General features: G+C 39.2%; 1 protein-coding gene across 1 annotated transcript in view; it reads left to right on the forward strand.

Annotated features, from left to right (window-relative positions):
• Positions 1 to 14,656, forward strand: part of LOC139339280 (corticotropin-releasing factor receptor 2) — a 33,229-nt gene that overhangs the window by 11,703 nt on the left and 6,870 nt on the right. Inside the window, exons 3-6 of the mRNA XM_070974822.1 lie at positions 7,468 to 7,553; positions 8,117 to 8,223; positions 9,485 to 9,602; positions 9,731 to 9,884. Coding sequence (XP_070830923.1) covers positions 7,468 to 7,553; positions 8,117 to 8,223; positions 9,485 to 9,602; positions 9,731 to 9,884 — 465 coding nt within the window. The remainder of the gene's footprint in view (positions 1 to 7,467; positions 7,554 to 8,116; positions 8,224 to 9,484; positions 9,603 to 9,730; positions 9,885 to 14,656) is intronic.

The raw sequence follows: 14,656 nt of genomic DNA on the forward strand, positions 1-14,656 counted from the left end.
AATGCAACTTTTTGCGACACCCCGATTTTCCAGGACCACCACAGAGGACGTAATTAGATGTAGAAATAATCCCTGAAAACACACGCAGGGCAGGTTATGAGTTAAAAGGCTTTTCTCTGTTTAAGTGCTAATTACTTGAGGAAGTCAACAGTCAAATGCATATCTGCATCTGAACAGAAAAGCTCAGAGTTAAACTGCAGCTACAGCACCGGAAAGCTTTTACCCAGTGGAATAAGTCTAATTACTTTGTGATGTATGAGTGACTTGTGTCCTAGCATAGTGTGGGCTTTCAGTAGCTCCTCCGGATAAACCTCCCAGAGACGTAGTTTAGTTAATCCATGTGCTGATAATGCCAGGGAGCCAGGGATTTTGTCTTGCTTTGAAAAAGTCAGCACCTGTGACAAAATGTATAACAGAACAAATGTGACAAGGACGGGACAGTATTATTATTTTATTTGTGAAGTGGTTTAGCTGCCATGTTGCGTTAGATCAAACTTAGGTCAATCAAGGCCTTGGGAATAGTTACACTTTAATGTTGTGATGTTGGTTTGTTAGTGTTGACAAGTTAGACTCATTGGAGACTAACACTTTCTGATCTGAACCACAGGTCATCTGATTCATATATGTGAGATATTTGGAAACTGGAGGCAGTCCAGTCATTTCTCTCCAGATACAGAGCAGTTTGACTTTTTCATTATACCACACAGAGGAAGTGCCTCATGTTTTATATTATGTGTTTGGACAAACACATCATCTAGGGCATTCTTTCTCCAGCTAGATGATAAATGCAGAAAACATGTGAGAAAAAAAAAAAAAAAAAGAGAGAGAGAGATTTGCCCTTTGAAAAGGACACTTTTGCATATGAGACAAAAAGGGCAGGGGGGGTCACTGACACACATAAAAAAGGCAAAAATAACAGACATGGAGATGAGAAGCAGGCACCAAAATGGGAAGAACCATCCTGACACTGTAAAAGAAAAGCATAACCCAGAAACTTTATTATAGAACAGCTTCAGACAAATGTCAAACAATTAGTTCAACTCACCTCTTTACTTCCAGTTATTGCTGAGGTTACACAAAATAGATCAAGGCTGGCTGATTGATTTTAGGTGTGAGTATTTCTTAACCGCATTTCTACAGACCCTCCTAAATTGTAACGCACTTTTCCCGAAGCAGCTCTTAAGAGTGAGTACATCTGCTTGCCATTAAGAGTGTCTGAATACAGCTGTCTGATTTGCTCAACAAGGATACTAAACACACTATAAAGTAAAGTGCCGTATAGCTGTGCTATATTAAGAACAAAGCATTAAGCATAGATGACACTAAGAAATCATTTATACTTTTACACTGATTCAGCATTGCACTCCTACAAACTTGATGGGCAGCTTAAAAACCTACATCACACACAATACAACTCAACTGCAAGCAGTCAGAAATTGTATGCCATGCTCGTAGCGAGTCGTCGCCTCGAGCTGCTTGCATCAAACAGAGATGAGAAACGGGCGACAGAGGTCTGATAAACTCCCTTCTTCCTATCACCACACTTTTTATTAACTCGTAGTCTTCACACCCAACTGATTCAAGTGACATTGCTTGAGGGAATGCTCCATATTTTCTCACATAAAAGGCTTTATGCAACTTGTGTTCACATACTCCCCAAGATCTGTAGTCAAATTTTGACGTGTGAAGTTAATGGACTTCCTCTTTAATGTACAGTCAAATTATGATTCATTCCTGGGTAGAGGGCTTTGATTAAAGCATTTTTAGTTTTCTGTTCATCCTGCAGTTGTTAAGACACTCTCTTCATTCTACAAGCGGGTACAGTTGCAGTCATCTAAAATTGCCCCTGGGTCGTGATGGAGCCCATGCTGATCTGTGGCTAATCTCCACGGGGTCCCTGCTCTGCCCTTGGTTGGTATGTGACGTAGTGAATGCCCCAGTGAACCCTGTGGAAACTTCAATTGGAACGTTTTATCAATCCAGCCGGAGGTCTAACAGTTTATCGCCATCGGACTGCTGTGTGTGAAGCACTTGTTACGCTGTGATCATTCACCATATGATGCTTCTGGGAAACACTTCTTGAACTTAAATGCATTCTATGCAGGAAGTGTCAGTTATGGTTTGTAAACAGTTTCTTGGTGCTGTGCCTCTTGGATGCATGCTGGAACCTGGTCGCTATCTTTTTATGAAGTCCCGACTTCACATGGGTCCTGATTGGCTGGAGGCTACACACCCGCTACCCAAAGTTTGCAGCTTTGAATCCCGACCACAGGGAAATGAGAGGAAAATAAGAAAATACGGACCAGAGGGCAGAGGCTCTGAAGATAAATACACCGCCACACACTTCTACTGAGTCATAAGATTGAGAGGGATTACTTTTGTGTGAGTCTATACTAGCTCTTTGAATCAAAGTCATAGCTGCAGGTTGATTTTGGGAAATGTTTGATTAAAGTGTTTCATATTTGTGATGCCTACATTATGTAATATGTAATTATATATGTATAATAATACTTTTGCTGTGATAATTGTCATGTGATTATTTATTGTTAAACAAATGTTTAAGATACTTTCCCGTCATCCTGAATCTAAATCCTGTGTTGTCATGTTGTATAGGCATCCTCTTGCCTTCACGTCCTCACTTGCCCTCTGATCTCTACATATGCAACATGACAGATTTGTTCCATTTCTTGCTGCGAAATGAAATAGCAAACTGCAATGAGCTGTGAGATCCCCATGCTGTTATGGTATGTCCTAGTTTGCTCGGTCCCCAGCTCACGAAATTACGTTTCAAATGGCTTGAAGGAAGAGCTTTCGTAACCGGCGGCTCAGGTGTTCGGCTCGGCATTGACATATTATAGCCTTTCATCTTTACTACAATCTGAAATCTGCCCAAATAGAAGGCTGTAGCTTTACTGGGTATTTTTCAAAGCAACTGAAACAAGAGGGTCATTTGTGACAAGCTGTGAGCTGCCGCGTGGTGCTTGGAAGAGGCGTCATGGGCATGTCGTTTTTCTTTTGTTGTTTGAGTCCATCCATCAGGAAACTGACCTACTGGCTCAGAAGTAACACAGAACTAAAGAGACCAATGGCGGACTAAAGCACTGAGCAATCAAACACCAGACAAAGGAAGCCGGCTTACACAAGCGTTAAGTGAAAAATGATGTACTGTAATCTTCCAGTGGCATTGATGCAGGTCTCATGGTTGGTAACACAGAAAAAATCAGCTGAAGGAAAGAGGTGAAGCTCAGCAGCAGTGAAGGGATGGTTTGTCCTCCTGTTAAGTTCTGAGAATTCATTATTAATTGATGTCACAATTAATGACAGAATGTTTGATGTGTTTTACCCCCTCATCGAAGAACCACTTCACAAACAAACAAACCACACTAAAAGTCTGAAAGTCAAAGCACATTTACTCATTTATCTCGAAAATCAAGCTTCTAAATCATCCAATCCTTGGACAGTCATATGGTGTTGTGTACGTATTTGTGCATCCAAGAAAAGCAAGAAAGTTGGCGCGGTGGATGGCGGAGGAGGCGGGCAGTGCTGGCACAGAGTAAGCCGGTAGGGAATTGCAAATTTCTATCGTCTCATGTGTCTTTACACCAGTGAAGTGTGGTCAGTGTTGTGCTGCTTGGAGCGTCACTAACACCTTCAGCTTTATCCCTTGCTCAAATTCAAGAGCTGTGGATTCTGTGATTTTAATTTTAACTGTGTGAAAATAATTCACGTGAAGAGAGTGGCTTTATCAAGCGTAATGCACAGATGGCTAGTCAGAAATGTGCTCTCCCTGCACCAGTGCCTTGAATTAGTCCTGCCTCAGTAGAACAGCTCACAGGGACAAAACTCACAACCTGCTTCCCCTCCTCTATTTCTGCACCATCATGAAGTGTTTCGCAAACACAGTGTGGTATTTGCCTGGAGAAACTGAGAAGTTTATCTGGAAAGCTCTGTGTGCTGCTCCTGTAATAATAGCTCAGACAAATTAAAGGTACTATAAAGGTATTTTATTGGCTTTCATGAGGTTGTTTGCAGATATAATATGTCTCAGGATAAGCAGGGTGATTGATTATGTATTGGCTTACAACATCCACCCTCTGACTGGCTTGGCTGTCACTTCAGATGGTGCAGACTGATCTGACTGGAGGGATTTTAGCTGTTGATGACTTAAAGTGATTCAAGCGTAAGGATATCAGCTGACCATTAATTGGTTAACCACGGAGAATATTTTTGAGATGTTTTGCATGTCGGTCAATAGGTTCATTTGCATAAACACATGTTCTCCACTAACGGCTTCGCTAGCTATCAGTCTTAGGTAATAATTAAGCGCGCTAAGCAAAGCTCTGTGTGGGAACATTTCCTCCAGGCAGGAATCCAAGTCACATGAACATCCTGTGATGCTTCTATCCAGTTTAGTAGCATTAGCACTATGCTGTACCACAATAAGAACAAGCTGACAGGCTGACATGTCTGGTGGGGGGTGGGGGTGGTGGTTTGATGCAAAACCTCACAGAGAATCGGACTGATGTGGTGGAGACATGGAGCTTGGTCGTGTTGTGCTGGTCAGTCAGTGGAGTGCTTGGCTGAAAGCACCTCTTGTATCTGGGTTTGTTACAGATTAATGGGTGTTAATTGGTTGTTTGAAAGCAAAATGAACCAACACTGAGATCTCTTGTCCAGCGTCCCATTGATGCTGTAATACTGACTCTATCTATCTATCTATCTATCTATCTATCTATCTATCTATCTATCTATCTATCTATCTATCTATCTATCTATCTATCTATCTATCTATCTATCTATCTATCTATCTATCTATCTATCTGACTCTTATCTAGAATGTACTTTGTTTTAATTACTGTGGTCTTTGCTTATTAGTGGGTGACTAATACCCTGAAAGGCGATTAAACAGGAACAAGATGAAATATTTTTATTTCAATCATGCTGAAGGATACTTTATTGGAAAATCAGAGCATATGTTCCACATTACCTGGTGTGTTTTGTTGACGGGTTTGTTGCTGTTATGGATAACTGATCACACATATAGACAACATGGTATCACCTTGAAATATTTCTTGTGCAGGAAAAATGGAATTTAATCAGAGAAAGAATTGCTGTGATTCATAATCACACCTTCACAGTTAAATTTAAACTGCTTCCTGTGCAGAGTCAAACGTTTGGAAGAAAGTTTGATTACTCATAAAGATACCCACACATTTGATGTTAATAACAGTGCCTGATATGGCAGCTTTTATAAAGCGTTTGTGAGCTGTGTAAATCGCTTACTTATATAGTATAGGTTAGTTATATGCCATTAATAAGAACTAATTTTGCTGAACTTGTGGGTTTCTCTCTTCAGTCTGCAAAAACAAATGTTCTAAAAGTCATTCACAGTCATTGATAGGATTAATTATAATGAGGTCAGAGGTCAAACAGTCCATTAGAGAATCTTCCTAATAATTAAAAGAGTAAGAAGAGACATGAAGTGCCATGCTTGTTAAGTAAAGGAGGTTTTCATAACCTGGCAATCCAAAAAGTTGTTCTTATTAATGACTATTAATAAATAACTATCTCCAAAGCATTTCGCAGACATTAAGTAACTACTAAGAAAGCCATTAGTTCTATCTTATAAACTGTGAGTGATACAAATATTTTGATACATGTGCAGTGCATACAAAGAAGAGAATGTAAATGCCTAACAACAAAGCTCATTATAGTCTCACAGAGCTCTTAATTTAGCTATTTTTTGAGACTAATATATGCTGTTTGTTTATTGAAATTCAAATGGGGCCATAACAACAGAAACAGCCTTGAAAATCCCCCGTGCAGTTGAACCAACACCTCCCTCACTGTATTTAACTACATTACAATATAGAGTTTCAACTTCCTCTCTTCACAAACTATTGCATAAAACACTTCAGACTAATCTCATTTGTCACTATTATGGAGATGAAAGAAGCGGCGTCCCTCCTGGAAATCACATGACGTCTTACAGCCTTCGCTCTGCACTTTATCTGCTTTAGTTTACGTTCATATCATGCATGAGACATTAGCTGCCATTTCTCGTTCGCCCGACTGCACAGGAGCTCTGTAAATGCTACATGGCAACTGATCAATGAGCACGTTGAGGCTGTTTTTTCAGGCAAACAAGCACTCAGTGTTTCAGAGTGAATTGCAATTGACTGTTTTACTGCATCTCAAGAGATTCACCTTCCAGTCAGTCAAGTGCTTTGGTAGTTTAAGCGACTTTGATTTACCACTGCAATAAATAGCTCCGACTGAAATGGCTGAAAGCTGGGATTTTTCTTCATCAACAGCACAAAGCTTTGTCTCGTCATATTATAGCAAGTAAGTCAACTAAAAGCACACGATGAGCCCGTTTTAAAGGACCTTTTTTTCTACCTCTCTGTTCCAAACTGCCACAAGCTGCTTCCTGCTCTCTGCTCTCCAAATACAAATGTCACATTACGTAACATTAATTCGAATGCAAAGGGTCTTACTCTGCTGCTGCCGCTGCTTCAAGAGTCGCCGTAGGCATTTCTTAGGTGGATGCTTTCCTCACTTTCTGCCTTATTGTTTTGGTGTTGACAAGAATTGTTGAGTCAGGATGGGTGAATTTAAACATTACTACTTACTTACTACTACATTACTCATCCCCAAAGGAAAATAACAAGTATCATGCACCTTTCTGAAAAGTGAGACAAACATCTGTAAAGCATTTATTTAGAGCCGAATACACACTGGAGGCCTTGACCTGTGAAGGTGGAATAGTAACAGAAGGTGGAATGAATCTATTATTTTTAATGTTTTTTAGAAAAGAGCATAAATCAGACTGTTCAAAAACCATAATTGACGTGTCATGCACAATAATAATAAAAAGTAATAAAAGACCTAAATAAACAATGTGTATCTTGCAGAGCAGAGTGGGTTGAATTATCGCTTTAAGTGGCTGGCCGTAATTGAATAGAAGAAAATAGACTTCATACATACTACATTGCCACTCTTTATACATTTTTCAGTGTTAAAGAGATAACATGAATGCATGGTGAGGAGCTGCAAAATGAAAAATTCAGTTCAAAGTTGATTGCGGAAAGCAGGTTTTAAAAGATATGCAAATAAAGCGACAGGGTAAGAGGCTTTGCATCTCCCCACCATGAATTGTGCTGCTGAATTGGTATTCTGCCAAAGACTCAGACAGATAGTAGCACTCAAGTCTGAACGGAGCTCCAAAGAAATTACGAGGATGTTATAGCTCACCTGCTTGGCACACACTTCACCATAACCCCACCGCAACAAACAACTGGCTCACACCGGTGCAACTCTGCCGGCTCCACCGCGTGACGCTGACTGCGCATGAGAGACTCGAACAGAGGAATCAGTTCAACAAGTATTTGAAAACATCAGCGATGTTTGCAACAATGCTGCAATTTCATTGTTTTCTTAACCATGCTCCTCACTCTTTTCTTGCAGGGAGTGCTTACAGGGAATGCATGGATAATGGGACGTGGGCGTTGAAGAGCAATTACTCCAATTGCGAGCCCATTTTGGAGGAGAAGGTTAGTGTGGCGTCGCAGGAGTAGCAATCCTGCTACGTCCATCGTTCTGCAAGCAATCTTAGATAAATGCTCATTATGGTTTCTCAGATTTACCCTAATGACACACAGAGAAATCCAATCAGAGGAAACGTGCTGCTTGGATTGCTTATCGAACTGCATTTTCTATTGTGCATGTATGTCATTCAAACTGTATTTTGTTTCCAGACGACTTAACAAATATATAAGTACAATCTTGTCAGTGACCCTATGAAGAATGCACGAGGCCAAACCATAACACTGATGTATGTAATGAGTTTTTGGCCTGATTACCTGACTTCGTGTCTCCTGATTGTGTGTATTTCTGGGTCTTGCTCTATTTTCTCAGATAATTTTAAGCCTGACAGTCTGAAGTGTGTCAATGACATTTGCTTTCTATTGCTGAAAGTTAATCCTCAAAACAATGAAGCCTGGACAGATAAATAGAGACATGCACCCTGCTTCTGCTGATGTTTTTATGTATTCCTCACCTCTTCTTTTTGCTCTCTTATCCAGCCCATTAAAGAAGTAATGTGTTGTCTTTACAGAGAAAATATCCAATGCATTATAAAATAGCGCTGATCATCAACTACCTAGGCCACTGTATCTCCGTGGGAGCTCTAGTCGTGGCCTTCATTCTCTTCTTGTGCTTAAGGCAAGTACAGAAATAGTAGCCATCTAAATGTGTCCCGTATGCATGAGACCTCAGAGTAGACAATCAGGGGAATTCACGTGACATCCTCGACTGCCTATCATTAACTTGCTTATGTCAAATGAACAGAACTCTGCAGCTCGGCTCAGACGGAGGCTGAGAAAGACATAAAGTGTATTTCATAACACATAACATACCTCGTTTCATGTCCTCGTTTGAACGCACACAGGCAGAAACACACACACACCTACATCTGCAGGGCAGATGCTAACCAGTCTCAGCTGGGTTGTTCACTATGGTTTGATCGATGTGGGCCTCTTGAGGCAAGTATTGATTTCTTTCTAGCCGAAGACCAAAATAGTCAGTATTTTGTTCCGAAATGAAATCTCTCTAGATTTCACGGAACAATCTACGACCGCTTGGTGTTCATACTTTATTCTTCACTTCGATCCCTGTGAGCTTCTAAGTGGTCGCTAGTCTTCCTGGGGTCCACACAAAACCAATTAAAAAAGACAGCATTTTAAAATCACAGCATCAAGAAGACCAGAAAATTCAACATAAGCTTAATATAAAGATCAACACATGAAACAAGAAATATAATAATAATGAAAACAAAAAATGTCACGTTACCCAAAAATAAATAAAAACAAGCAAAAACATTTTGAAACAGTAACAGCAAAGTAACATCTACATGTGTCATCTGTATGTGACATTCAGCAATTTGTGTTTTTGTGACCTTTTGAGGGAAATTCTGTTTGATGTAATGTTTCATGTTTTCATCACCGATGCTTTTTCCTGACATTGTTGACCGTCATCTGAACCTAAAACTGACAAAATAAATCATTCATCTGTTAGCAGCTCTTTAAAGCATGATGACCTACCACTTCTACAGTACAGTACAGCAGTACTTAAATCCCAATTTGCATGATAAACTCCTTCTTCTCTGAGTCATATCTCAGTCAGATTTGATCACGCAGACATGATACATGTATTTTTAGATTCAGTGTGACTTCTTTTTACATTGTGGATATCAACATCTCTGATGTCTATTGTCAATGAACGCCCATGTTTTATGCCTAGAAACTATAAGAAAGATGCTCCCTAGTCGTTCCAGAACTTGCTTTAAAAATCATCACATTTTCAAGTTTTCCTCTGCTTCAGAGTAATCCAGTGACATTTGTCTGCACATCCATGTACAAGCTGTACTGCCTCTGTGAAAAGTTAATAATAAAACCTTCAAACTTTCATTCGACTTGTGGTACAGGAGCATACGATGCCTTCGAAACATCATCCATTGGAATTTGATCACCACCTTCATCCTGAGGAATGTCATGTGGTTTTTGCTTCAGCTGATTGACCACAATATCCATGAGAGCAATGAGGTAACGGTGTTGTGTGCTGCACAATTGTAATATATACAGTAAATCAATTAGATCTTCAGTTTTAAACAAGGAAATTATTTGTATTTCTGTTGCAATTGAAACGTAACTTTCTGTATTTTCTTTTTCAGCCTTGGTGTCGGTTAATTACAACGATTTACAACTACTTTGTGGTGACAAACTTTTTCTGGATGTTCGTTGAAGGCTGTTACCTTCACACAGCCATTGTAATGACTTATTCAACTGATAAGCTCCGAAAGTGGGTCTTCCTTTTCATTGGCTGGTGTGAGTATGTTCATGCTGACAGTGCATTAATAACGCTTCACTCAGCTCTCGGTTGTGTGTGATACACAGGGTTCACAGTTCAGCACACTTACATTATTTTTCATTTTGAAATGTACGGACCCACCCTAAAGTCCTGTAAGGTGATTTTCATAAATGTTTATCTTGTGCAAACAAGTTATAATCTTGTGGTCTTTAAAGCATTGGCCTGTCATGGAATTGCTGTGCAGATGTTAACTTGCTTCCACAATAAAATTAGCTTGTGTGCACAAGATCTTTAATGTCTTCCATACATAATAAACCTTTGCAGACTTTTGGGGCTCCATAACTTAATCATGAAGATGTAACAACATTTTCCTAGTTGTTATAATAATTTTTCTTTTGGATTCGAAAATGAAAAATACTAGAACCTGAGTTGACCAGGCCACAAAACCCAATTTAAACTGGACATAGACTGCTATGTATTTTAGGTTCTATGATCCCGGTCAAGATTATGATTTATGAGTTCATTCTTGAACGTGAAACAGTAGATTTCAACAATTTCACCTCAAGGTCTCACTTAGTAGCCGTTGAACCATATCACATGATCTTCATCAGCTGTCAGGCTGTCATGAAAATGTTGACGCTCAACATTCCATTTTCCATCTTTTTTTGTCCATGTTGGCTTGAGAGTTGAGTTCCTTGGCAAGGCAATGCAAATTTATTTGTATAGCACAGTTCATACACCAGGCAATTCAAAGTGCTACAGAAGCATAAAAATACATTAAAATCATACATTTCAAAGAAATGAGAAGAAAGAAAGAAATTAGAAGAGAATATAAAAATAAAAATAAAATACATTTAAAGGAAAATTAAAAACAGAAGCCAGTAAAAGACAATAATTTAGCATTTAGAATTATTAAAATCATTGAGCAGATATATTTACTTTAAGTAAAGGCTGTAGCAAATAATAATGTTTTCAACCCTGATTTAAATGAGCTGACAGTTGTTGCAGACCTCAGGTGTGCAGGGAGAATGTTCCACAGGTGAGGAGCATAATAACTGAAAGCTGCTTCACTTTGTTCAGTTCTGATTCTGGGAACACACAATAGATCTGTCCCTGATGACCTGAAAGGTCTAGATATTTCATATGGGCTTAATAAATCTAGAATATATTTTGGTCCTAGACCATTTAATGCTTTGTAGACCAACAGTAAGATTTTAAAGTCTATTCTTTGACTCACAGGAAGCCAATGTAGTGATCTGAGAACTGGTGTGATATGGTCCATTTTTCTGGTGTTTGTAAGGACTCGTGCAGCAGCATTTTGGATCAGCAGTAGTTGCCTAATTGTTTTTTTGTTTAGGCCAGTAAAGACTCCATTGCAATAGTCCAACCTACTGAAAATGAATGCATGTCTTCTTTGGACAGACATCCCTTAATTCTGGTTATATTTTTCAGGTGGTAATAGGCTGATTTGGTGATAAGCTTTAAATGGTTGTTAAAATTCAGGTCAGAATCAATAATTACACCAAGATTTCTGGCTTTATCTGTTGTTGTCAGTGACATGGAGTTAAGGTGAGCACTGATCTTTGACCTTTCATTTTTGGGGCCAAATACCATCACTTCTGTTTTATCTGCATTAAGCTGAAGAAAATTCTGGCACATCCACTCATTGATTTGATGAATACACTCACTCAGTGAAAGTAAGGGACTGTAGTCATGTGATGACACAGAAATATAAAGTTGTGTATCATCCGCGTAAGTATGATAAGAAATATTATGATGCTCCATAATTTGAGCTAGGGGCAACATGTAGATATTGGAAAGAAGTGGTCCAAGAATGGCACCCCGCACATCATCTTTTCTCGTTCAGACAAATGCTCACCAATTGACACAAAGTAGTCTCTATCTTGTAAATAGGATTTGAACCAGTGTAATACAGTGCCAGTAAGTCCCACCCACCTTTCCAGTCTGTCAAGAAGTATGTCATGATCAACCGTATCAAAGTGGAAAAAGTTGCTGGAATAAAACAAAAATCCCACCTCAAATTACAATTAGTGGCTGTTCTAGACCTTCACATAATTTTGAATTATTATAAATGTTTTGCATTCGCTGCGAATATCCATCATGATTTGTGACAAAATACATGTTCACATCCTGTCCTTTAAACATATTTCCGTTGGTGCTGATGTCTGGTTGTCTGTCCAGAATGGTCAGTTTCAGTCACAGTGTGTTTCAATTTTTTAAATGAAAATCAGGCTGTGGAACAGATGGACCACAGTATTATAAGATATTTTTCCCCAATTGCAAAGGAAGATTTGCCTGAATGAAAGCACTTAAGTGAAGTCTGGTGAGCGAGTCAAGTGGAGGGAGGCCCTTCAGTGCTTCGAGGCATTGATTTCATAAGAGGACAGAGCTGCGGTGAAGTGTGCAAAATGTCATTTTTTTGTGCTTGACTTCCAGTGATAGAACGAGTTTTGAACATGTTGCAGTTGCCCCGTCATGACCACATGAATTATCAATGCTCACCTTGACTTACAGTGAGCTATTATAAAAGCATATTGTCAGTCTATTCCATCTGGAAGCAGAAAAACGCACATGGAAACATGCTGGTACGCTTCCCTGAGTCAGTCGGACATTTTCTCCTTTTCCTTTTTTTTAATGGACATTGTGTGTTCTTGCAGGAAGAAAAATAAACACATACTGCATTCTACACTTTGCTGCATCTAGGTCATGCCGCAGTGCTTTAAGTAATGAAAAATAAATAGATAACTAGCAGAAGAGAGATGACATATAATTGGTAATGACACATGGATGACATGATTGGGAAGCTCATATTGGATTTAAAATAGAAGTAACTGAAGGCAGATATCAGACAAATCAATCTCGTTTTGCTGACCTAATGTGATTCTTATGATGAGGAAATTATGAGGGCGGCTTCCTCTTTGAGGAAGGTCAACTCTACTTGAAACTCACTAAGCACTCCTGCAGGGCTGGATTAAACTTGGTTTTCGTTTTAATCAGATATATCTGAGCAGCCGCACAGCCTTTAGGGTGTATTTTCAATGAACACAATATCTTGAAAAATACTGTTTTCATTTTCTGTAGTGCATATCATCTGTGTTCCATCTGTATCATTTGCCTGTGGGGAAAATTCATTTCACAGCAGCAAAAGAAAGTAGACACAGGTGACTGTGGCGGATGGACTATTACATAACATCAATATAGGTAAAAAGGTATCAGGTATGACGAGGTATCAAGAACAATGTACACAAATTCCTTTTCTCCATTGTGAGAACCACGAGGCAGTAAAGTGGTCTGTCATGGTGCCGCTGATATAAGTCTTGAGAGATTGTTAATTAGAATTCATTAGCACCTGATGGAAGTGGGGCAGGTTAAATCCGTCTTCCACCAGAGGCCTGATGTTAGCTGGGATCGAAATAAGGTTAAACCTGTGTCCTTCCACCTCCATTTCAGGTCATTTCACTGATAATTTTACCTTTCCGATCCACTTTGTTTAGCTAATACAAAAAGTCACATCTGGTCGGCTTTGTTTAACATGCAGCAAAAAGCAGCACAAAGTCACAAAAACAAATGAAGTTTTGTAGATTTGAAAGTGAAAAAAAAAAAAATGTATTGCATAGAAAAACCTTAAAAATCTGTTTTGAGGAGAGGTTCACAGCATGCCAAGTCCAAATGGTTTTATTTTATCACTGATGTTTCGAGCACATTTGATCAAATAGACTCCCTGAAGCCAAGTATGTAGACGTCCTCTCCTCAAAACCGCAGTGACCAGCACACAGTATGTGAAGGATAGATCTATCCTTCATGGGCTGCTCTTTTTTTGAGATGATTTAAATTAAATTTGAAGTCATTTAAAGTGAATTTAATTGATTTGCACACATATGGCATCTGTTTAGTCACTCATTTTAATCATTCTCATATTATTTTAAAGGTGGGTTGAGTCATTCTGGAGAATATATACCAGTCAAAAAAACAACATCACATGGGGGAGTGAGAGGGAAGGTGAATGTGAAATACTGGCATGTAATCGCATTGTGAAATCTTTGTCCAGAATGACTCACCTCACCTTTAAGTGTTACTCAAAGTGTATAATTCACTTTGTCAAAGCTTCTGAGAAGACCAGTACCCATTACACAACACATATTTTTTAGTTATACCTACATGAATCCATTATTTCTCTGCTCGACCTCTATGAGGGCAGCAGCTGTGGCTCCTGAGTGATGTATCATATGACTGTGAAGCCCTGTTTCCTTTTGTCTAAGTTTGTACTTTGTAGCAGGAGTCTTGTTATTTTTCTCCATTTTGATCAAGCTGCACAGCGGTTTTGGTTATGTTAGTAAAAAACAAATGCATTCTGTGATTTTCCCCTTCATTATTCTGACCTACTCACTCCAGTGCCACTGAGAAAAAATGCATTTTACTGCGAATTACAACATTAAACAACACCTTGAATTCATGCTTATCATTTCTTGCAAACAGTATTGTAAAGGTACAGCATGTAAGTTATGGCCATCTTAAAACACACTTCATTCATACAGAAACTAAATAAAACTCACCGAAACCGTCATGTCTTTCAGCTGTTACAACAGTCACAAACTCTGGTTTGGCTCTCCGAGTGTGAAAATATTTCAGCTGCTTTTCCATGATGAGCGACCTTCCTCTCGACTCCTTCATCCTGGCCTGCTGTGTCTTCATCGTCCCTGGAGTCAGAGTCCTGGTTGGAGCTGCTGTAAATCACCTCGGCACTGTTTTAGCTGTCATCAAACTGACC

The sequence above is a fragment of the Chaetodon trifascialis genome, chromosome 11 (assembly GCF_039877785.1).
Source record: "Chaetodon trifascialis isolate fChaTrf1 chromosome 11, fChaTrf1.hap1, whole genome shotgun sequence".
NCBI classification, from domain to species: domain Eukaryota; kingdom Metazoa; phylum Chordata; class Actinopteri; order Chaetodontiformes; family Chaetodontidae; genus Chaetodon; species Chaetodon trifascialis.